The sequence below is a fragment of the Triplophysa dalaica genome, chromosome 10 (assembly GCF_015846415.1).
Source record: "Triplophysa dalaica isolate WHDGS20190420 chromosome 10, ASM1584641v1, whole genome shotgun sequence".
Taxonomy (NCBI): Eukaryota; Metazoa; Chordata; class Actinopteri; order Cypriniformes; family Nemacheilidae; genus Triplophysa; species Triplophysa dalaica.
This window is the reverse complement of record NC_079551.1, coordinates 8,389,759-8,413,237: the sequence shown is the minus strand read 5'-3', so window position 1 is coordinate 8,413,237 and position 23,479 is coordinate 8,389,759. Positions and strand designations below refer to the sequence as shown.

The 23,479-nt window shown below is 41.5% G+C and overlaps 1 protein-coding gene across 8 annotated transcripts in view; it reads right to left on the bottom strand.

Moving 5' to 3' along the window:
* The window catches only part of nfia (nuclear factor I/A), a 133,047-nt gene that overhangs the window by 34,540 nt on the left and 75,028 nt on the right, over nucleotides 1-23,479 (bottom strand). For all 8 annotated transcript variants that reach the window (XM_056759226.1, XM_056759225.1, XM_056759228.1 and 5 more), the window contains exons 3-4: nucleotides 6,983-7,048; nucleotides 2,045-2,119 (exon numbers count right to left, since the gene is read on the bottom strand). In XM_056759226.1, coding sequence (XP_056615204.1) covers nucleotides 2,045-2,119; nucleotides 6,983-7,048 — 141 coding nt within the window. The remainder of the gene's footprint in view (nucleotides 1-2,044; nucleotides 2,120-6,982; nucleotides 7,049-23,479) is intronic.

Below are 23,479 nucleotides of genomic sequence, written 5' to 3'. Positions count from 1 at the left end.
GAGCTTCTGAAATAGAGGAATGCTGATTAAAGAATGTTTAGAAAAAAAAACTTAAACATATGATGCATAGAATACAAGATTATGCTTAAAACGAGAACACTACAAAACAGAGAAAGAACAATTCATCCTCTTAAAGGGATAGTCCACCCAAAAATGTAAATTCTGTCATCATTTACTCCCCCTCAGGTTGTTTATAAATTTCTTTGTTCTGTTGAAGATATTAGGAAAAATGTGAGCACTTTCTGTTTTGGCACATCGTCCGCTACCATAGTCGAAACAAATATTGTATATTTCTTTGTTCTATTAAACAGAAAGGAAGATATTTCGAAGAATGTTGGAAAACAAACAATTCCGAAGCATTCAGACATTCTTCCAAATATCTTTCACTGTGTTCATCAGAACAAAGTCATTTATACAGGTTTGAAACAGTAATTCATGACGGAATTTCATTTTTGGGTGAACTATCCCACTAAATAAATGCATCCTGTTTCGATCAGGTAAGGATATTTCGACATTTACAAAAGCGCAACATTTTTCCTATCATATGCAATGTTTTTTAGGGCACCGCTGGCCTTCACACTAAAATAAATACATCAGTTCTGAATCTGTGCTGTGTGGGAAGAAATATGCTTTAAATGACCCCCCACCCCCTGCTAACTAAGAGCCACTGGACTGTGGAGAAGAAAGATGAGGACAAGAGAGAGTGAGAAAGAAAGAGAGAGAGAACACATTGATTTGAACATCCAGCATATGCCACCCAACGCTCGGCTTTCTTCTCAGTGTGTCACAGATGTTAGGATAAAAGCCGATCTCTCCGCAGAGCTGGATCAATTATGCATATTCCTTAATCTTGTTACCATCATACGCCAAGACTTCTGATGCAGCACAATACGGCCGAGTTAATATCAGACTTCCAATATCGTTCATCATCTTCTACCCGCCACCTACGCCTGATCCATCATGCGCCGTCCTACTCGTACACGCTCAACTCGCGCTGACCCCTTTCCGCCCGTCTCCTGTCACCCGGCCAGAATGTGGTGGCACCCAAATGTTTGCTCTCTCCAGACGCCGTCTTTGTGTTGGCAGGCGCTATGAGGGCTTTTCAAAGCAGACTGGGAGGTGAGACCACGGTGGGCGTTTTGCCCGGGCCCACGACACCCTCTCTCTCCTCTCCTTCGCCCGAGATTAGGTCGCAGAGGAGTGGGATCAATGCACCTTTGATCAGAGGGCTCCGGTGAGTGCTGACAGGCGCTTTGGATCGCTATTGTTAGCGGGTATCGACAGGTACGTATGGATCGCGCTGCGCTCTGTCACTCTCCACCGTGGATGTCTGCAATTTTTAAAGGTCACGTTTTCTGCTCCCTCCCATCCCCCTTCGAGCTACCTGTCGCCTCGGGAAAGTCTCATGTCCCTCGTCGACACCACTTCCTAATCGCTCTATCAATCTCTGAACGTTTTAAGGCTACATGATGGTTTGTGACGGTACTTCACAAAATAGCATGTGCAGCATTTACGAACTTTTGAAACAGAACGTGAGGTTATCTTAACCGATGAAACTTCAATTGGAAGTCCAGGTACTGTGCAAGGACTGGCAGTCCAACAACCGTTCAACCGCATTGCACTAAAGTACACGTTCAGCTGACTGCTGCACTTTCCTGCTGTTTCGATTTCTAATGAGAGGAGGCATAGTGGATTCAGCCCATTGTTCTGAAAGAAGCACCGAGAAACCAGAGACGATTTCCTCCAGCGCGCTGGTTCATCGTGAGCCTCATTTTGTCCAACTTAAAGACACTTGAACTAAGAAGTGTGAGGTTGTGATGTCATTCTCAACATCGCCTACAGTACTTAGTTCCATGCGAAAGGTTGTGGACTTGTAGAATTAATATTATAAACTAATAAACTTTTAAGATCCAAATGCTGACTAGCCGTAACGCTAAACAGTATGGTAACATTGCTGGGTTCCAATAAAAACAATTTTGTTATTTTAGATAACAAACAATCGTTTGAAATCTGAAAATGAAAATGAGATCAAATGAGATCTTACTCTGTGAGACTCGCACAAGCTCAGAGACGGTGAAGACGCCTGATGTGACGAAACTGTCCTGGAAGCCGAGGTGTCCTAGGAGACAAAAAACAGGATCAAATTCAATCCTGTGACAGGTTAAGTTGTGATTATAAAACACTAAACTGAGAGCACTCAAATCAACGTAGAAAAACAGGAACACACACGCAGTCCCAATGGAAAGCAGATATGAGTGGGGAGTGTTAAGAGTGACATGGAGGGTTGAGAACATCTGGATGTAGTCCCTCGAGTATGTGCAGTATTAGAGCGGGGCAGAAAATCCCGGTGCGGCACACACACTCTCAATCTGCATGGGAAGCCCAAAGAAAACGCAAGATTGTATGATTTTGGCGTGTGTTTATGATATGTGGTGGCCGCGATGTTAAACTCCCTCTTTTGGAAGTGACAGCTGGGTTTTGACCATAACTACTGCGTTTGATGTGTTGACAACAGAAAATGTTTTTTCTGCTTCAGGAATCCACATTAGCTTTAGATTTACTCATATATAAGCATATACAGCCCTAAACTCACAAATACACCAATTGCAATCTCTTAATACAATAATATATAAACACATAAGCAGACTTATCCCATAAGGACTTGTTCTTACATATTGCATAAACAACTGTAGGCAGATCTTATTTCATAATGCAAACGTCACAATTTAAGAAGAAATAAAGGACATAATGAATCTGAGAAGCAAAATATCAAAACATCACAAATGTGCATACAGTTATATGCACATCACATATCTTTGGTAAAAATAATGACTTGAATACTTCAAACATTGCGTAAAGTCCAAATTTGAGGTTAGTGCAGACAGAATCTATCAAAATAGTTTTTTGTTTACATTGTTCAAATATAAATATAATTGTCGGATTGCAAAACATGGTTGTTTATTGTCAGACGTTGCAGTGATTCTTTTATGAAAAACAAGTGAAACGTGTGCAAGTTAATATTAATTGAAACATATTTCAATATTATTTAAATTGATTTTACAAGCTTGTCTGATACTTTTCATCACATTATTTAGCTAGTTATCACATCTTTCTTTAATACAGTGCAACCCTATTATGAATCTAAATCTAGAGAAACCTAAAGAAAAAATGAAGAAACATGAAAATGAAAAGAAACAATATTAACGTTAAATTTCTGTACAGCTTTTTGATTATATTACGACTATAACTTTAAGCAGAAAAATAGCTTATTTTTAAAAACATTTACAACAACCTTTGGAAAAAGGTCAAACTCAATTCTGAGTCACATTTCGTCAATAAAAATAAGCGTAACATATAAAGTCTGAAAACTTCAGTCTTTATGCTCGCTCTCATATGGGATGTTTCCTGCAGGTAAGAAAGAAAGAGAGTGACGAGACGAATCTCGAAATGTGATGTAGCTATTAAATGACTTCCTGTGGGGCTCTGTGGCTTTGAGCTATAAAACCAACAAAAGAAATGAGTTTAGTCTTGACTAGCTGGATGAGAAGACGTAAAGCATGTGGACGAGTGGAATAATAAATAATCAAAACAGAGGGAGAGAGAGAGAGAGAGAGAGGGAGGGTAATATCTACGGCTCATTGCGAGAGAAAGTGCTGACATGAGCTAAAAGATTGCAGACCCGGAGAGCATTCCAGCGCAGATGCCCCAGAGATTGAGCGAAGGAGCGAGATGGAGAGAGAGAGTTCATTCGGGGGTATTCAACACATGTATGTTAGAGGGCAAAGATGAGCGACATGCCAAGTTGTCGCAGAAGTGAAATAGTGAGGCGAAAAGTCAAAGTTTCCACACAGCTGTACTTACTGTGAAACAACAATAACACGGAATAGAAGTGAGGTGCACTATTACTTGGAAAATGACGAAATGACGCAATGGAAGTAAGAGAGAGAGAGAGAGAGAGCGAGAGCGAGCAAAGGATCCTTCGTCACTAGGATTCCAGTATAGGGAGCATATGCGCTCCAAGTTCACCAAGGGCATTTCCATGAGCGCCTCATATAGGGAGAAAGGGGCGAGGGAAGGGGCTGGGCTTCTATATCTCAACACGGATAATCACTCCCAGCTGTGTCCACTGTAGATCTACACACACACAGTTAAAGGGAGGGGCGAGGGATCGCCTTTCACAGCAGCATTGAGACTACAGCGAGTCTCTAGCACAGCAACATGACCAATGACTCGACTCGAACTCCAATGTGAGCCGTGTTTACAGGCCTCAGGAGAGACAGCAAACTCATTTTACTGCATTCGGGTGGTTGGTAAATAACGTGGTTAGGTTAACCGAACGTAAATCTTCAATTTGTTGAACACTTAACCCAGTGGTAACAGGACACATTTCAGATTAGGATAGTCAAGAAAAGAAAAGAAGGGGAGAGACTTTGAGAAATAGGGGAGGACAGGGAACTGACTGGATTGTTTTGGAAAAAATGTGCAGTGAGGAATCACGCACAATAAAACCAGTTATATGTATAAATATAAAACGGGTGAAATGATTTGTTTTATAATGAACTTCAAACAGACCCAAGCAAATACATGAAGGGTTAAAAATAGGGCTGTCGAACGATTCATCGTCTGCAATAAAAGTTTGTGTTTACATTATATATGTCGGTGAGCTGTGCATATGTAATATAAACACAAAAACATACACGTACATGTATATACTTAGGACAGATTTATATGTATTTATTTAGATTTACCAATAAATGTAATTAATAAACATTTCTAAAAAAACTGAAACACATGCATGCATGAGAATGTGTTTATTAAAAATATAATTAATATCGACAGTACACAGATATATTATGTAAACACAAACATCGCGATTAATCGTTTGACAGCTCTAATAAACAATACAGTCTTTCAGTTAATGTAAAGTTTTAAAAAGCATATATAATAAATATACAAACAATTACAAAAACATTTTGCTTCAAGTCTGCCAAATGGAGATAAACAAGCCTCAGTAAAGGTAGCAAACAATTGTCTAGCTGTATTTACTGGTTGCCGAATAAAAGCTCTGCCTCAATTTTTCACCCCCTCACTTTCTCACTACAGTCAGTAGAATAGAGGATATCCTCTGGCCTTATCTAATAGTCTGCGGGTTGTGCAATTGCCGTCCCGTCCCAGAAAGACAGCCGCCCGCTTGGTGAAAGTGCACGTAGCATGGAGCGCAAGGGTCAAGGTTTACCAGCAAAAACAAACCATGGAGAAATAAGCACAAGGGACTTACAGAAAGCGAAAAATAGAGAGACAATACGCGATTAATAAAGACAGTGACAGGGAAAAGTGTGTGTTGGCATGTGCATATTTACACTGCTGTAATAGGCCTTAAAGGGATAGTTCACCCAAAAATGAAAATACTTCCATCATTTATTCACTCTCATGTCATTTCAAACCTGTATTAATTTCTCTCTTCTGCAGAACACAAAAGAAGAAATTTTGAAGAATGTCGGTAACCAAACAACAAGGACCCCTATTGACTTCCACTGTATGGACACAAAACCACTGGGACATTTCTCAAAGTATCTTCTTCTGTGTTCCACAGAAGAAAGAGTCATATACAGTGTACAAATAAATGATGCCAGAAATTTTCTTTATAGGTTTACATCAGATGCTATGGCTTTATAGGTTGAAATCAATTTTGGATTATCTCTAAACTGTGCTGCTTTGGATAAAACGCTAAAATAATCTCTATATCATGACAGAAAGATACAAACTCCACTAAAGGCACTAGTGGAGAGATTATGCGGCATCAGCGCAGACATCAGAATTTAGGGGTGATCCTCAGTTCAACGACATAGAGAAAGGCAGATGAAAAGATAATATCAGCTACATGCAGGGTGAGAATGATGAACACGCTCATCTCTCCATATCCACTAATCTGAGTAAACAGTCCCACGTTAGTGTCACACACAAGGGCGTGGAAATAATAGCTCAGGCTCCCGCACACACATCTAAGATGATCTTCAAGTTAGGAAGCAAATATGCCTTATAATCCAGTGTTGAGGGATATGCACATAACTAAGCTCAGGGGGGATTTAAGGGGGACTTTTCAACATTATTTTGTGTTCAAATTGACAAAGAAGCAACTCGACAGATTCAGTCGTAAAGTTAGTGAAAGTATGCAGACTTTTTTGTGCTAAATTGTTCCCCTTCACCCTCAAATTGTTCCTATTCTGTATACATTCGTTTGTTCTGATATTTGGATATCTTATTTATTAAAAACAATACTGCATCATTGTGGCTCTTAAAGGGACAGTTCGCCCAACATGATAATTCCTTCATCATTTACTCAACTTCCGGTTGTTCTAAATATGTATACATTTCTTTGTTCTGATGAACGAAGAGAAAGATATTTGAAAGAATGCTTGTAATCAAACTGTTCTTGGCCGTAGTAGGAAAGATGTATTTGTTCTGTCGAAAACAAAAGATGTTCTGAAGAATGGAGGAAAGCAAACAGTTCTGGGTCATCATTTACTACCATTGTCATTTTTCCTTCTATGGTTTTCATTGGTGGCTGAGAACTGTTTGGTTATGATATGATGATTCCTCAGAACAAAGAAATGTATACAGATGCAAAACAAAATGAGGGCGAGTAAATGAATAGAATTGTTATTTTTGGTTTGTTTGTCCCTTTAAGAGCCACAATGATGCAGTATAATAATAAATCAATAATTATATTAGCCAAAAATGTCTTTATTGTGTTTTTTTAGTCAATGAAAAAATATGTATTGCTTGTTCGTTTATTCATTATTTATTAAAGAATTACACAATAAACAAAAATAGCCAAATCTGACTAATATGAATGTTGCTTTCAAACGATATTGTGATAATATTGTTATTGTGAATTCTCCAATATAAGTACTGTGTAGTGAAAATTTAATATTGTGGCAACCCCTTTTTTATTTTGCTGATGTCTGAAGGAGAGACTTACCGTTTTCGGGCTGGTCCTTGATGTCACCTTCACTGGGCTGGTTCGGACTGTCAGACTGCCCTGATTCTGTAAGAAGAGAGAGAGAGAGACAGAGAGAACTGTGAGACTTTGGTTTCATTTCAGAGAAAAAAACACAAACATGCTGCTTTTGTGGCTTTTCAATGGCCAGCATTCACCGAGCTCGGGCTGCAGATGACAAACTTCGAGCGAATCATCCGCCGGCCTGCTGACAGTGCAGTCTGGCTGTAGGCGTGCAGGTGAAACCCTACTCTGCCGTGCGTACGCAAGAGGGTTCGATATGGGATGACTTTCCAAGCCGACTGCAGCGACAGCCAGACACTCAGATCAGAATAGTGCAAACATCATACGAACAAACCAAAGGAAACTTTCTTTATCTAGTCATTTGACTGAATATTAATACATCCTATAAAATGCAAAAGGAAGTTATCAGATGTACAACGTCCTTTAGGCACACGGTACGGCAGGACAAACCAGTGGTGAGGTTCGGGTTGTGAATTCACACCGAGTGAGCTATTTGCAGCCGAGGCACTTATGGAAATAAGTCTGGAGAGAAAGCCATCGGACATGGGCGCACTGCATAAAAAAGTCCTATAAATTTGATGGGCCCAGATATCTCCCAAGAAGTGCTCTTTAACGGTGCCATTAGCCGTGATAGCCGTGATTCTCACCCAGACGTTCAGGGGGAAACTTTCGTAAAATTCACTTCTGACCAGACGCCGTCACTTTAACTCCTTTACTACAGCTAAAAAGAGCCAAAAATGATACTCTTTAAGATGATTTAGATGCTTGGGTGAGTATTGATTTCCCACTGCAGATAAAACAGTTGGGAGAAATATTACTTACATCCACTCGAAAACAAAAAAGAAAGGAAGTGCAGCATGTAACAAATCGGGCTGGTGAGTTTGTGATCAGAAACTGATTCCGTCCACCATAATAGACTATCGTCGCAACAATATTAAAATATTCATTAATAAAAATAGAATATACAATATAAAGTTTTATTTGTGGTTGCACCTGGTACTTGTAGGTATGACCCTTTTGGATAAAAGAAATTAAAACCTAGGACCAAAGACCCCAAAATGGAAAGTATAAAAACAAAAGCGCTTCCCGCACCAAACACCAGAAGCAAGGTTTGGCCAACCCCTTCATCTGCTCCTAGACAAAGTAAACAATTTAGGGCCTTGTTTGCATTCAGCTCAGCATTGCCGTCTGCATCAACAGTTTAAAACAAAAGCAATCTGAAGAGTGGGCTGAAACACGCATGCCCCCCCGGCAACAGCCCAGAGATATGTGAAAGCGCAACGAGGGGGCCGAGACCGGGCGCTGGGTGGGTGTGCGTGCGCCGGGACTTTCACACACTCTCCCAGTTGCCCTCTACAGACCGAGTGCTCTCCCACACATCGCCCATTGCTAATTAAATATGCAAATGAGGCGTGAGACCCAGACTCTGTGTGTCACATCTGCATTTACCCCCTGTCGAGGGCCCTCGGAGAACGAGGGGGACAAAAAAATCCCCTCCCTTCTGAAATAAACAACACAAAAAAGACACTAAACAACAAACAACTAAATACCGTGCACAAACAGGGCTATTCACGGGGCCTAAATCATCTATACAAGTGCATAACAAGCTACTCTTTGGGCTCCGCTCTGAAAGACAAGGCCGGGGTAGTCTCAGCCTATCTGTAATTTTGTTCTCACACCATCAAAAAGACGAGAACGCCGGCTGGGCGTGGGTGAATGAAAGAAACCCGGAGTGACTAAGTAAAAGTGTTATTCCGCCTCAGTTCGACAACAGAATTCATTATTGAACAATCAACGGCAACGCATACGCTCGCATGTGATGGACATTCCTCGCCCCTGAGGTAATAAAAGGCTTTCATGAGGGTATTCTAGTGCTTTTAAGTAATTAATAACAATTTTGAAATAATTAAAACCACAATTCATAACTTGCCTCTTTATCGCCATCTCTGTTCGATACATAGCATTGCAGTCAACTGTAAGTAACCTTAAATTTGTAGAAACTTAATATTTTATATTATACTATTTATTAATATAGCCCTATTATAAATATTATTAACTAAATATTTATTAAAATCAATAAATGACAAAAACAATAATACAACTATTTAACATAGTAACTTAAAATGTATTATTATTCTTGTAATTATTAATATTATGAATTTATTTGTTTGTTTATTATCTTGCTCAATAACACATTTTTTGTTTATTAAAAATAAACATAAAAATCAAAAAAGCAATAAATTACAGCGACGGGTTTCTTCTACATCCTTCAGCCACCTAAAAACTTCTATGTAGGTTGTAAAACAGTTGTAACAAGCTTTCACCTAGCGCTGGCGGCTCGCACACACACCGTTAGGAGCGGATGTAATGTCATGGCACTCTGTGAATTAGTCGGTGAGGTGATTACCTAATTAGATCATTAGGACCGGCTTGCTGCGGCAGGCAGGTTGGGTTCGAGTGTTATACCCCCTGGCCTGCCTCCCCCTCTCTCTCATCTCCAACTCTTCCTCTCCCAGGCCTCGCTTTCGGGGGGGGGGGGTGGGGGGCGCTCAAACACCGCCTGGTCTGTTTCATTATGCATGCGCTAAACCATCTGTACTTCTCGCAGGTCCTCCGTCCCAACCCGCTGCCTTCTCACCAAGTGCTTTGCTGTAATCCAATTGTGTGTTAAAACCCGGCTTTCAAAAGGCCTTTTACACAGTGGGCTCAGGAACACGAAGCCCCATAAAAGGAGGCAGAAACTTAATTTAGAAATACAAACGGGCCTTTCTGGAGTATCAATAGAAGGTGAAGCTCCAGGGATTGGAGCATTGTTTCCACAAGTATCGTCCCGCAGATTTTCTTTCCTCTTTCCCTTTTTTTTTTTCGGTCGACGGATGGGATGGTGGGAGTTGGGAAGCCAAGAGGTTTATTCCGGAATTCCTGTGCAGTCACACTTGAAGCCGGACTACACGAGGAACTCCGGTTGGAAAGTGTTTTAAAGCGAACAATCGCTATGGAGAGCATATTTTGGATGTGATGCACAAAAAATTTACGTAAAAAAAAGAAATATTTTCTGCTGTGAGTCACAAGGCAGATGGGGAACATGTTGATGAACCTGAAACTGTGAAAAACGTGCAAAACACTGAGAATTTGACAGTTCACCCCAAAATAAAACCTGTCATCATTTTAAAACCTACCCTTCTTCTGCAAAACACAAAAGAAGATATTAAGAAAAATGTCTTTGCGGTTTTGTCTCCATACCATGGAAGTCAACGGGAGCCAATGTTGTTTGCTTACCAATGTTCTTCAAAATATCTTTTGTGTTCTGCAGAAGAAAGGCATTATTTGTTAACATATACACACTCATAATCAGGACTGTTTCTTATTCTTCCAAGCGGGAGGATGGTAGAGAAGGTTTGTTTCCGTTAGGCCGCTGCCCGTTTGCGATGTTTAAGTAACCCTGACCTCTCCCCCCTTCGCTTTTACGTCACACCGTATTTAATAAGAGGCAGTGTTTAGACAGGACCCTTCTGCTTCTCCTCTATACATCAGGCTGTTCGGGCCTGCGCTGTTTTTCTTCTCTCGTGGAGCGTCGCTTGTTTACACTGCTGTTTTCGCAGGATCGGGAAGCGAGACGGGTGGGATAGTGTTACGGCCTGTGTATACTGATCCTGTCTGGATTTTGAATAGTAATACGGGTGTGTTTTCTGTTCTTCTGTTTTGTTTCATCGCCTCTGTCTGAGAAATACAGAAGACGCACCAAGTTAGGGAACACCGGGAGCCAATCTGGGTTCCCTGTGAGTCTAACATGTGCTCATGGACAAAAAAGGGGTGTGGAAAAACGACCAGAATCCGCTTTGTGGTCGCCCAGCGATGACATTATGGGATCGCTGCGGTACAGTAAACCAACAAGTGCAATCTGGCAAAACGCAATAAAACCCGGCAACTCTCAACTGTTCTTTTGTTGGTGAGACTTGAGCTATTCCGCGAGCACACAGCTGAGCACCAGTTGAAGATCGAAGGCCTTTAGGAATGCCACGTCTCCTTACTTGAACTTGTAAATCAGCCCTTGTTCGGGTGCTGTAAGAGAAGCTGTCCGCATCGCCGAGTTACCGTTACCAGGAGACAAAAGCGGGACATTCCTGAGTCCACGTCCCCCCTGGACTGGCGGGGACGTTGGAAACAAGATATCATTATTAGTTAAGACCAGATAAGAGGGGTGTGTAATGTGAAGCCAGTTCAGAAAGTTAAAAAGGCGGTCCGATAGCTCTATGCAGATGTAATAATAAATGGATATAATAAATGTTTGAAAACATCCCTTATAAAACGGTCAGTTCTGGTTCTTGATTGTGATTGACTGAGCAAAGTTCAGAGCCGTTTTGAAATACCCCAATTTATAGCTGACTGCATTACATAGCCTAAATAACATTTTATTTACTTTATTTTATGAAACCTTTCTACGCATATGGAATAACCGTTTTAAAAAGCAATAAGCCCTGCGAAGCAGTGGGTTACAGTTCATTTTATAACAGCTAAGGGGATTTTAGGCACGACACAAAACGCCCTTAGCTGTTATAAAATTGTACCTACTGCTTCTTGGGGCTTATTGCTTTACTAAAAAAGTGTTCTTTATTTTTAAAAATGTTGTCAAAATTCTTTCTTTAAATAAACTCAATGACTTCTGGTATAGCAACCTATTAACTGTAGGAGCCCTTTTTGAGCCTACACATGAAAACACATGTTGGAACTAAAAAGGCGTTAACTCATGAATTCTTTGGAATACAGACTTACGGTTGGTCTCGTTTGAAAAAAGAAAAGAAGCTGATTATTGCTAAAAACACACACACACACACAAAAAAATGTAAGGTATGTTTTTAGGTTTACTGTAAAAATAAATAAAAAGGTTTGTTTTTCTTTGATTAAAAAATACAGGTCGCAAAAGGATTACAAAAAATCTAAGCACACGCTTTATAAAAAAGAATTAATTACTCTCCCTACATAAATTATCTAAAAACACCAAAGAAATCTGTATTCTAGAGTCGTAGACCTTTCCAATGATATATAGTCTGTCGTGATTCGATTAGACATTACATGTACAATATTGACTTAAACTTAGGTGTCCCGTATACGGAACGGCTGACAGTTAACAGGCTACAGGGACAGTTCACCCAAAACTGAAAATTCTTTCACCATTTATTCATCCTCATGTCATTCTTAACCTGTATGACTTTCTTTCTTCTGCAGAACACAAAATAAGATATTTGAAAGAATGTTGGTAACTAAACAACATTGGACCCCATTGACTTCCATTGAATGGACACAAAACCACTGAGACATTTCTCAAAATATCTTCCTTTGTGTTCTGTAGATGAAAAGGTCATATATAGTCACATAAGTGCCATATGGACGTCCAACTATAAAAGATGTACAGTATGATGTTGTGTACTGCCCAATGACAAAAATATCACTAGTACAATACAAAACGTGTTGGACACTTTAACCAAATTGGTCAAATTGTTCCAGAGAGAAAAAAAGTACACTATTCAGAACCTATTCCTTAATGCCTCCAGCTTCAATTTGGGAAAAGAGCCCCTTTCCCGGCCTGTAGGCTAACCCTCCATCTCTCTTATTTGTCTTGACTGTTACTCAGTTAAAGCTCTTCGACTCCCATGATATGAACTGCAGTTTCTAGGAAAAGGCAGGAAAGGCAAGCAGAGGAGGAGGAAGAAAAAAACTTCTTGGCCTTTTCCCAGGATGGGAGAGAGAGAATCCGAATCCCAGAATTCCCCTGAGATATGGTGAAATATACAGCCCTGGGGCCACTTTCAATTTACTCTCTCCAGTTCTCTTTCACTCTCTCTCTCTCACTCTAAATAGCAGGGCTGTGAGAGAGAAGTTGAAGCTGTCAGGGATCTAATGTGTACTGCGACCTCCTGTAGCCCTGATGTGGAGAAACAGAAAGACAGAGTGGGTCAAGTGTCTGTGCGAGCATGGATTCCTCAAAGGGAGTATGAGAGGCGGAGAATATCCGCAATTGTTTTTCAACTGTAAAAAGATCCCAAGAATACAGTCTAAAATGCCAGAATAAACCGAACAGCATGGAAACAAAGGCTGTGCACGCTTTGTAACCGTTGTGTTTCCAACTGACCATACGTCCAAACCAAATGATTGAAAAAGCAGCGATGCCTACTTCGAAGGGCACATCCTGTCTTTGTCTCCAGCGTGTCTTTCTATTTCCTGTACAGTATGGCACAGGTAGAAACTACTAGTCTGTCCAAAAATACACTCGAAAAGACAAAACATGAAAAGAACCAGGCTCTCCGTGTGGCCCCTGAGATCCAGGAGAAGAACACAATAGGTACTACAGGCATTGCCTCGGAGCCCATGTGTGTTGTTTGACCTCTGTCAGGCCCGATTTCCTCCCGAATGAGGAGTTGTGACTGAGGATGCCGTATTGAACGTGAAAAAAAGTTGTCAGTTTGATTGTCGTTTGTCAGAGATCTAATCTCGCTGAGTACCGTGAGATCCTGTCTTTGTGTCTAGGGCAGCAGAAGCGGAGTGAAGGGAAATGGAGTCCGTGTGCATGTGTAATTCATCGCTCGCCGAGAGTCCAGCTGACAGGCTCCAGCTGCAGATGGAAAGGAGACGTGCGATGTGCGTGGTGGGTGTCCGTGTGCTGTCAGGATGGTGGACACACCTGTCTCCACAACACCCTCCCGCCTGTAGCCAGGTAGTCTGTCTCCGGCTGACACGGAGGTGTCATTGCTTGCTATAGTCATCATGCTGACAGTGGGGCGAAAGGAGAGATGGTGTCTGGGATTTTTTTCCAGGACTGTAGCCTTCTCGACTGTACAAAGATTTCCAACCTCCGCCTTTAAAGGCTTTATGAACACATGTTTCATTTGATGGGAATGAAAACTAGACTAAAAACCAAGAGGGGATAGTTCAACCATGAGTGAAAATTCTGACATCATTTATTCACACGCAAGTTGTTTAAAACCTGTATGTGACTCTTCTTTGCACACAAAAAAAGATATTTTGAGAAACGTCTTTGTGGTTTCTGTCCATACAATGGAAGTCAATGGAGGCCAATGTTGTTTGGTTACCAACGTTCTTCAAACAGATTTGGAATGACATAAAATAATACAAGAATTTGGGTGAACTATTCCTTTAAGCTCAAATTAAACATGGCACCCACTAAGGTCCATTAGCTCTCGCAATACAAATCTTTTGTATTTCTTAGGAACCAAACTGTCAACTTTACACGTAAACATAACATGAATGCTCCGTTGCATTTACGTAAACAAATCCACAGCGCATAAATAAACGGCGGGTAACATTTGCGCCTTTGGTGTGCGCTTGGCTAGCCACCGACACCGAACCGTAACCCTGTGGGCAGGGAGGCCGTGTCCCTGACCCCCCTTTTTCCTTCTCCCTCAGAATGAGTGAAAATAGAAAGTCTCCATGATCTTGGCAGTGGGACGTTCGGGAAAAAAAGATGGGGTGATTCAATTTGGCAGCCAACTTTTTCACTCCCTCTCGTTGTCTAACTCTCTCCCATTTCTCTCTCTAGAGCGGCTGGCTGTGGCCCGTGTTTGGAACGGACTGGAAGACACTTGCCAAGGCTGGAGCACACACGCCGCCAGAGATGCACCGCTCAGCCCGCGACTTCCCCTGCGTCGCATTTTTCTCAAGCCACCTCTCGCCGAGGAAAACCCCCCTGCGGCCTGGGCACTGAATCGGAGGCCACCCACCACACCGCAAAAAGTCAAAACACTCACATGGAATATTAAAAAAAGATGTGGTCTGAACTAATATGTGGTCATGTTGGAGGTTGAGGATGAAAGAATGTTTATAAATAAATAAAGGTGATACGGATTCGTAAAGTAGAACATGAAAATCTGCAGTGTTATATTCATCATGCTATATGGCGGTGAATAAAAAACTACTCTACAAAATAAATCTAATTTCCCAAGAAATACATTCCTTATTGATTTTACATTTTATATTGATTCGTTTTAATTCATTCCACGAATGAAAATGATCAAAACTAATTTCAAAATGTAGCTGGTCGATGCAACAGACTCTGTTGCACTTTCTAAATTTCATGCAAATCACCACTGCCCATAATTCACATGGATCGCATACAGTAAATGTTACATAAACAATTCCGCCCAGCCCATCGAAGTAGACGCAAGCTCCATACTGTCAAGACCTACAAAGTGCACTCATTTTTATTTATGCCGTGCAATTGAGCTGCGAATTAGAATTCAAAAGCGATCACATCGAGCGGCTGGGGAAGAGAAAGCTTTTGGACAAATGCTCGGTTGCGAACGGTGGCTCGGTCCAAGTCCCTGGCGTACACCCGAGAGCGTTAGCGGCATTCAGAGAGATGCCAGCCAAAAGCTCTAGGTTGTCATTTCAACCCTCACAGGCCCTTTAGCTAGCAGTAAAATCTCTAGAAGAACAGAGAGGGTGTGAAACACAGATAGACGTTTGCGTTCGCGCTCGCTGTCGTGTTAAAACGTGACAAAACGCGATCGTATGCCGTCTCTGGTGTGAGGACAAGAAACGGTAACAGAATCCAGCTCACGTCAAGAAAGAAGTGCGATTGGGACCCTGCGACTTAACGTAGGACTCTGGATTTCATTTTCACCCCACCCGTGGAAATGCTATCACGCTTTGCTCCCACACTATCACTCCTCCATTTTGTGCCAGTCTGCCACCATTTTAAGACGACCGCTTCTCGGGCACAAAACAATCGGGCCTGTCAGGTGAGGAAAACGTCTTGTTTGGCCCATATCTACTTCAGACTATTGAAACACAATAGTCCTAATGATTCACCGCCATAAACAAAAGGCTTCATTTTGGGACAAAAACGCGTTCCCTTGCCAAAGACCCAACTCGTTCTCGCTTATCGCGCCCGTCCTTTTTTCCTCCGCCACGCAAGCTTATCCCAACCATAGCTGCTAAATCATCCTGCCAGGCACAGCGATGCTGAGAGAATCATGTTAGCTGCTCTCATTGTTGGATGACACAGGAGACAGTGTTGCCAAGAAGTTTACTGCCAAGTTCAACAACATCGTGATTTGAAAAAAGGAGGGAAAAGAGACAAAAGTCCCGTCCCACACACTCGGGTGCATATCTACACTGCTATTGAGGGATTCATCAATAAAGCAACCATGCAGATGTCACCATTTACCTCTAATATACCCTCCCTCTTTTTAATACTTTCACCCTGGCAGCCATCTTAAAAGCTCTGGCAACCATTTTAAAAGTACCCTCTTCTTATTTGAGCGCCTGCCATCCCCCCGTGCCACCCTTTTTTTTTAACAATGGGCTACTCAGGATTTAGCAACCGTGGTGCCCAAATCCACAAATTGCCATTTGTATTTGAAACACAATGACACAAAAAAGTCGAATTTAAGTAAAGATACAAAACCTGAACAATGGAAGTCATGTATCTCCAATTGCATTGATGGCGAATGTAGTTTGACGAGAATAATTTTCATATTGTGCTACCTTATGTCCATTTTTAATCATTTTGTGTTTTGAAAAACGTGTGTATATAGTATTCATATTTAATATATATAATTCAATTATAATTATTACCATATAATACTGTAAAAGGATCATATAATATTTTGTATTAATTTAGTTAATAAAGTTATTATTTTTGTATATTGTATATATTTTTATTTATTTATTATTTATATATTTTTTTATGTGTTTACTCTTTAGATTTAGATGACATTAGCATATATTTATTGATATACACATTCTATCATAAAACAATATACAAATAATAAATATAGAACAATTTAATTTTATTTATACTATTTGTCTATTTTTGCATCAAAGTCTGATTGAGGACCCTAAAACTTACAAGGCTTTGTTACCAAATCTTAGTCAAAATATGTTGAAGACATCATCTCTGTGCCGACGGAAGGATGAAAAGTGACACACTAGGAATTTTTCCACAGTTCGCATTACAAGTCACCGCTGGGCTGTAAATATTTGTCCGGCTGTGCTCTTCAGAAGCCATAACACACTTCTCACAACACGCTCTATATAAAGCTAAATAAAGTCTCACGTTACCCCGTGTTTTACAGCTGCGGAACAACCCCATATCTACTGCAGCGACTTATGCACGTGCGTGTTTGAAAGTCACGCGTAGACCCTAGCCTTGTTCATGACGCATCAGATGCTCGAGGGATCGCTCGCCCATAGTGCTTCCAATGGCGACGGCGGATCAATTAAGAGAAGCGTGATTAACATTACAGGAGAGCGGAATAATGGACATCGGAGCAAAGTGGATTAGGAGGAGGAACTTTGACGTACGGCAATGAAGGACACCATCAGAGGCGGCATGATATAAGCGAGAGCGAAATAGTTTGGAGATCCAATTGATGAATTGCTGTATTGATTCAGTTCTGCCTCACTTACCATAATTATAACTCTGTAATGGATAGCATCACTGCTGCCGCTTTTTTATTTGTGTTATCCTCTATTTTCCTATTAGTTCAAATCTATCTAAAAGATAAACCTAAAGCATGTATATATTTATTAAACTGCCATGCCAACATAATGTGTAACTTTCTATTAAATAACAGCACAGGACATCTCACTCCACCCTCCCCGATGCCCAATCCTCCGAACACAGATCTACCTAAATGCCTTCATGGCACTTTTGTGTCGTGACCCACGGCGGCACGCTGCCTCGCAGGGTCGCTCTGATCTGACGAAGAATGCCGGCGTGGGGAGCCGGTGTCAGTCGTTCATAGACACAAAGTGCCGACTCATAGCAGGAGAGTGGAGACTGCCTCTCCCCCTCGCTCTCTCTGCGTCTCAGTCATTGATAACTAGAAAATGTTACCAGAGAGAGGTTCCTCAGAGCCAGACAATGGTCTTCTTGTATTGTTGCAACCCCCTGGGTCGAGCGAGAGAAAGAAAGAGAGCGAGACAGAAAGAGCGAGTGTTCCTTCAGAAGGCTCGGTTACATACTGACTCAACCCTTTTTATTGGTATCGTGTACAGAATGTTTTTGTAGTCTTTGCTTATTTTTTGATACAATTGATACAATATAAAATATTAAAGCACAAAAGTACACAACAAAGTACTCAAGTTTGCATAAAGTTTTTTCCTAATCTACCATTTCAAAATATGTTTGAAAATAAAAGTTCAAATAGAGTTACATATTGTCGTTGTCCTTATGAAACCTCGGATGTCCAAATTTGCGTTTTTTCAGGAAGTGGAAAAAACAATGTACCTTTTACTTGATCGAACACTGTGTTGTCAAAGTAATTAAGTACATTTTAATACGCTTCATTGGTAAAATATTTACAAAACCAAGCAACAAATGTAAAGGGTGACTATTCAAATGATTTATGGCAATAAATAACAATCACAAAATATAGAGATACGAGGTTTCAGAAGGACAGTAGCGATATGATGTCATAAATCAATAAAGTGATAAATATCAACAAATAAAATAAATAAATGTAAAAAATAACTTGTTAGAATTAAATGCTATTAAAAAATCTCATTATTTACTTTAAAATTAAATACAAACATTACTTTTCAAAACAACACATTTTTTTTCTAATAAGAAAATTGCTTTCGGTTTAATAAAAAAAGTAAATCAATCAAGAAAAATCTAAATCTGTCTGAAAGAAACAACGTAACTACGTCACAGGGATTAGTTCAAGGGGCCGGTGCTGGAGCAGAAAGAGAGTGTGGTAGGGTGGTGTGGAGAGATCGATGGGGCCGTAAGGGACTGCCGTCTCTCAGGTTACTGTCCGAGTTGCCCACGAGCCCGTCTGGAGCTCTGCCCTGACCACACACGCTTCCCAACGGTTTGCATCGTGCCGCGCTTGCTCCATCCTGTTCTACATATTACTGTGTTTACATGCAGACCGAACCTAAAAGATGCTCAATACATTAAACGTATTCATAAAAATCTAATCCATTAGCCTCAATGCTAAACTGCATAATTAATAGCGTAAATCCCGACATGCAGTAATGTTACAGTAGTAAGTGTAATTGGATTGTAAACGTCATGGCGTCTGAATGAACTTGCAGATCTACAGATGTGTGTGTATTGGCTGGCTACGCTTGTTGAGCTGTGGACAATGTCAGCCCAGCCCATCGACCACCGTATCGATCGCTGCTGGGGGAAATTGAGACAGAATTTGCACTAGTGCAGCTAGGATTTCTGGGCAATGCTTGCTCTCCACGCTGCTTTTTCTTCTCCCTCGATGGATTTTTTCACTCTGTGGATGAAACTTCTGGGACCTTTCTTTTAACAGGGGAAACAATATTTTGTTTGTTTTTGGATATCTGATTGACAAGTTGTGTGAATGCAGAGTTAGAGAAACATTTTGGTTGAGTAAGAAGACAGACAAAATTAATGTTTGCAAATTCGAGGAATGTGCGGAGCCAAAACTGAGATGTTTTGGGCGTGTATTATGCTAATTCATAACTTCAGGCAATGCATCACCAAAATTCATCACCATTAGAACGAGCGTGCAAACAAGTTAAGTGTGTTCGCACCTGTTGGGAATCCAGAAGCCAATGCAAAACATGCACACAAAATAAAGTTATAAAACAAAATAAAACAGGACCAAAATAAATAAATACGCACATGTGTAAGCAGTGCCCCCCGTGTGCCGCTTTTAGACCTGTCAAATAGTGAATTCAAATAGCTGAATTCATAACTTGAGCCCACTTCAGAGTCCTGTCACCTATGGATTACACTCCAAGGAAACGAGTTGCGACACAGCAGAAGCAACATCTCAATGTCAGATCTGTTTCTTTACGATCTTTCTCTCTCTCTCGTCCACTTCACCAGAATATCCTCGGTTGGCCTGTGGACGGTGTCTCTGGAGGGAGGCGATGCATCTGGCTATTTATCACCCAGCACTTCCCGCAGTAATCAATTAGCCTTTCAGTGGGCGTACCTGGCCCCTTCGGCCCGGCGCTACCTGGCACAAACCTGACTTCCTCGAATTGCTGGGACTGAACTTCTCGCTTCAGTCCGTCTCGATTTCTTTACCCTTTCTTCTTATTCAGTGTTTGGACATTAGACACACCTCGTCTGTAAAAGCGGGTTGGCGCACAGAATTCTGAATACTTTGGACTATTTATGAAAGGTATGCTAAGTGTTAGGGCAAATGCTTTTCATCTGGCGGAGAAAACGGGATGAGGAAAAATCTGACTTCGAGTAGAGACCCCAGACTGAATATCAGAAACTTAAAGGCAAAATTGACAATTTTTTCACTAATTATTCACACTCATATCATTCCTAATCTGCATGAGTTTCTTTCTTTCCGCAGAACACAAATGAAGATATTTTCAAGACCGTTGGTCACCAGACAACATTGGCCCCCATTGACTTCCACTGTATGAACACAAAACAATTTCTTTAAATATCTTCTTTTGTGTTTTACAAAAGAAAGACTCACATAGAGGTTTGAACCACATGAGCCTGAATTAAAGATGACAGAATTAAATTTTTTGGTGAACGATCCAGACAGATCCAACCTTACAAAACGGGGGCGATTTTAGTCTGGACATTTGCGGCTCTCTGTCATGCTATAGTTCATCTCAATGTCACCCGAAAATGTATTTTACCCAACAGACTTAAATTAACGCCAGGATTTCGTGTGGAAACTGACTGTTCGGTCTGGTTCGGATACTTAGATGTGTACATAATCAAGTCTCAAATTAATTTTACTCCCGTCTTTATTAATCTAAACGAAAATACCTCCTAATCTCATTTCCTTTCGGTATCGATTCGCTGCGTATAATTTCTAAGTGCGTCTCTGTAATTGCGAACGAGCATTTACATAAATCTGTCGGCGCTGACTAAATGTTTGGTGAATAAATGACACAAGAGTGCGCTCATTGATATTCAAGCGCAGGCAAACAGAACAAAGGCAGGAGCGGGCAGCGGACCCAGTGTTTGCGGCCCTCGAGTGCCACTCGGAATCACTGGTTCCCAGGGTTGTCAGGGAGCCCATGCCAAGGCTGCGGGCACGGAGGCGGGTGAGGGGAGGGAGGGGGAGCGCAAGGTGGTGCGCTGATCGGGCACAATGATGGCGGAGGGGGTGTCAGCCTTGAGAAAAACGCGACAACAAAAGCTCGGAATGACTTATCAAGTCAGGTGATAGCGAACAAAATATACCACGATGACTATAGGCAAAGAAAAAGATCAACCCCACCCCCAAACGCACGCCAAAACATTGCACCAAGTCTCACAAAGACGAAGTGTACGAGTGTGTGTTTGGGGGTGGGGATGGTTCGTGAAAGGGGGCACTGTTTGCTGTCTGGTCTCCCCCAGCACCGCACAGCCTGTCTCACTTCAAACAAAGCTACTGGCAAGGGAGAGGCAACAGCCCCTGTTTCCAGGGCCACTGGAGTTTCAAAGCAGTGAAAGAGGGCAGCAGTCTGGAGGCTAGAGGGCTCAGGCTGGCATACTTGGCTAGCGTTGTGGCCAGGTGGTCTGGGCACATTGGCAAGACACTGGCACGCCGCCCTATGCAGATGGCTCCCGTCGCCGCCTGTTTTTAGGTGCCGATCTCTCCGTCTTCTTTTCTTTCTTCTAATATGCACATCTATAGTCAGACATATACCCTCCCTTAAGGACGAATCGCATTGCGAGAAAAAAATGAAAAATGGATTTGTTTGTTAAATGAAGTTGCTTATTTTGTACAGCATCAATGGAGGCCTTTTAAAGGAAGGAGAAACCAGCTGTGCCAGCCTGGCTTTATGCATGTGCCCATGCATGTGCCCAAGCCTGCTGTGTGTAGTGCCATGCTGGGATACCATCACCATGGCATCCAAAACTCCCCAAGCGTACCCTCTGTTCTGTGAGCTCACGCGTGACACCGCAAAAGAGGGATGGGTGTATCGATTCAATCGGCTTGCATGCAACGAGAGTGTTTCGACGGCGAAAAATTCTCAAGCACAAACCAGAAATATGTCTCGAAAAACACAATTCCCCCTGCTGTTGTGTTCCAGGTTTATGGGGGCCCGAAATCAGGTTCTGTGGTTGTGTGAAACGCTCCCAGAACATATGGAGGAGGATTTTCCAAGCCCCGCTTCACAGCTGTCTGCACCCAGAGAAGACGTGCCCTCCCTTTCCGTGCACCATTGATGTACGCGCACACACACCAAAGACCTCCGTAAATACAAATCGTAAAAATCGAGAAAATATGACTTCGTGATTGCGATAAAAACATTTCGGGTAACCTTTGGACTGCACGTTTAGACATTGAATTTTCGTGCAAGGTGCTGGAACAACACAATGGCAAATAAAAAACAGACTTTTGGATAAAATGGATGCAGCAATAAACAGTACTATATCACTCAAATGTAGAAAATGTTCACCCAAAAATAAAAAATCCTGTCATCATTTATTCACCCTCATGTCGTTCAAACATGTATGAGACTCTTTCTTCAGTAATAGCAAAAGAAGATATTTTGAGAAATGTGAGTGGTTTTGTGTCCATACGGTCAATGGGAAGCAATGTTGTTTGCTACCAACTTCCTTCATAATATCTTCTTTTGTGTTCTCATGCAGGTTTGAAATGAAAATTGTATACAAAAAGTCCACAGGATGAGTAAATAATGACTTTATTTTACTGAACTTTTGGGTGAGCTGTCGCTTTAAATTGCCAGTAAACATTTAAAGAAAATGCTCGCCAGAACTATCCAAAAAGCACGAAAAAGTGTAACCAAGGACTAAAAAAATGAAAAAGCATTTATTCTAACTTGGCAGACGAAGTTGCACACCGACGCAGTGCGGTTGACAAGCCTACATCAGGGTGTGAAAAATAAACACACTGAAAACGCTCATATACTGTGGTGTGAACAGTTTGTTCATATATGAAAAAAAGAAAAGAAAGCTTTTGACCATTTTCACTGTCTAGGTTTCTAAATTCTACATATAATATACTAAAATATAATGAAGACAAATATAAAAAATAAATAAAATGTTCACCATTTAAATTCCAAATCAACTCATAAAATATTGAGCATAAATTAAAATCCGTCTTTCTCACAGAGTCCTCCTGCGGCGGCCCCGTGGGCCTGCGGTATGTACAATACGCCATCATTACCCAATCATTATCTGGTTTAAGCGCTGCTGGTGGAATCATACGCCCCCCTGCAAGCGTCCCATTTTAATGCTGATTAGCCCCCAAATGTTCCTACCGGTCCTCTGGCCTGCGTTTCCATCGTACACCGCTGACAATTAGACCTCAACTGTGAACCGTACGTGGCCACTTTCCCCATTCCGCCGATAAACGTGGCAAACGGGGCAAAAAGTCTCACGGGAAGGCCGAGTGAGGCCCTTTAAAGATGTCAAGCGGTTCCCTAAAATCCTCACAGCGCGCTTCCGAACGACCTAGACGTGGCCCTCCACCCCTGGTGAGTGAGGGGCAGGTTAGTCCTTTCAGGCCCGGCTCAATG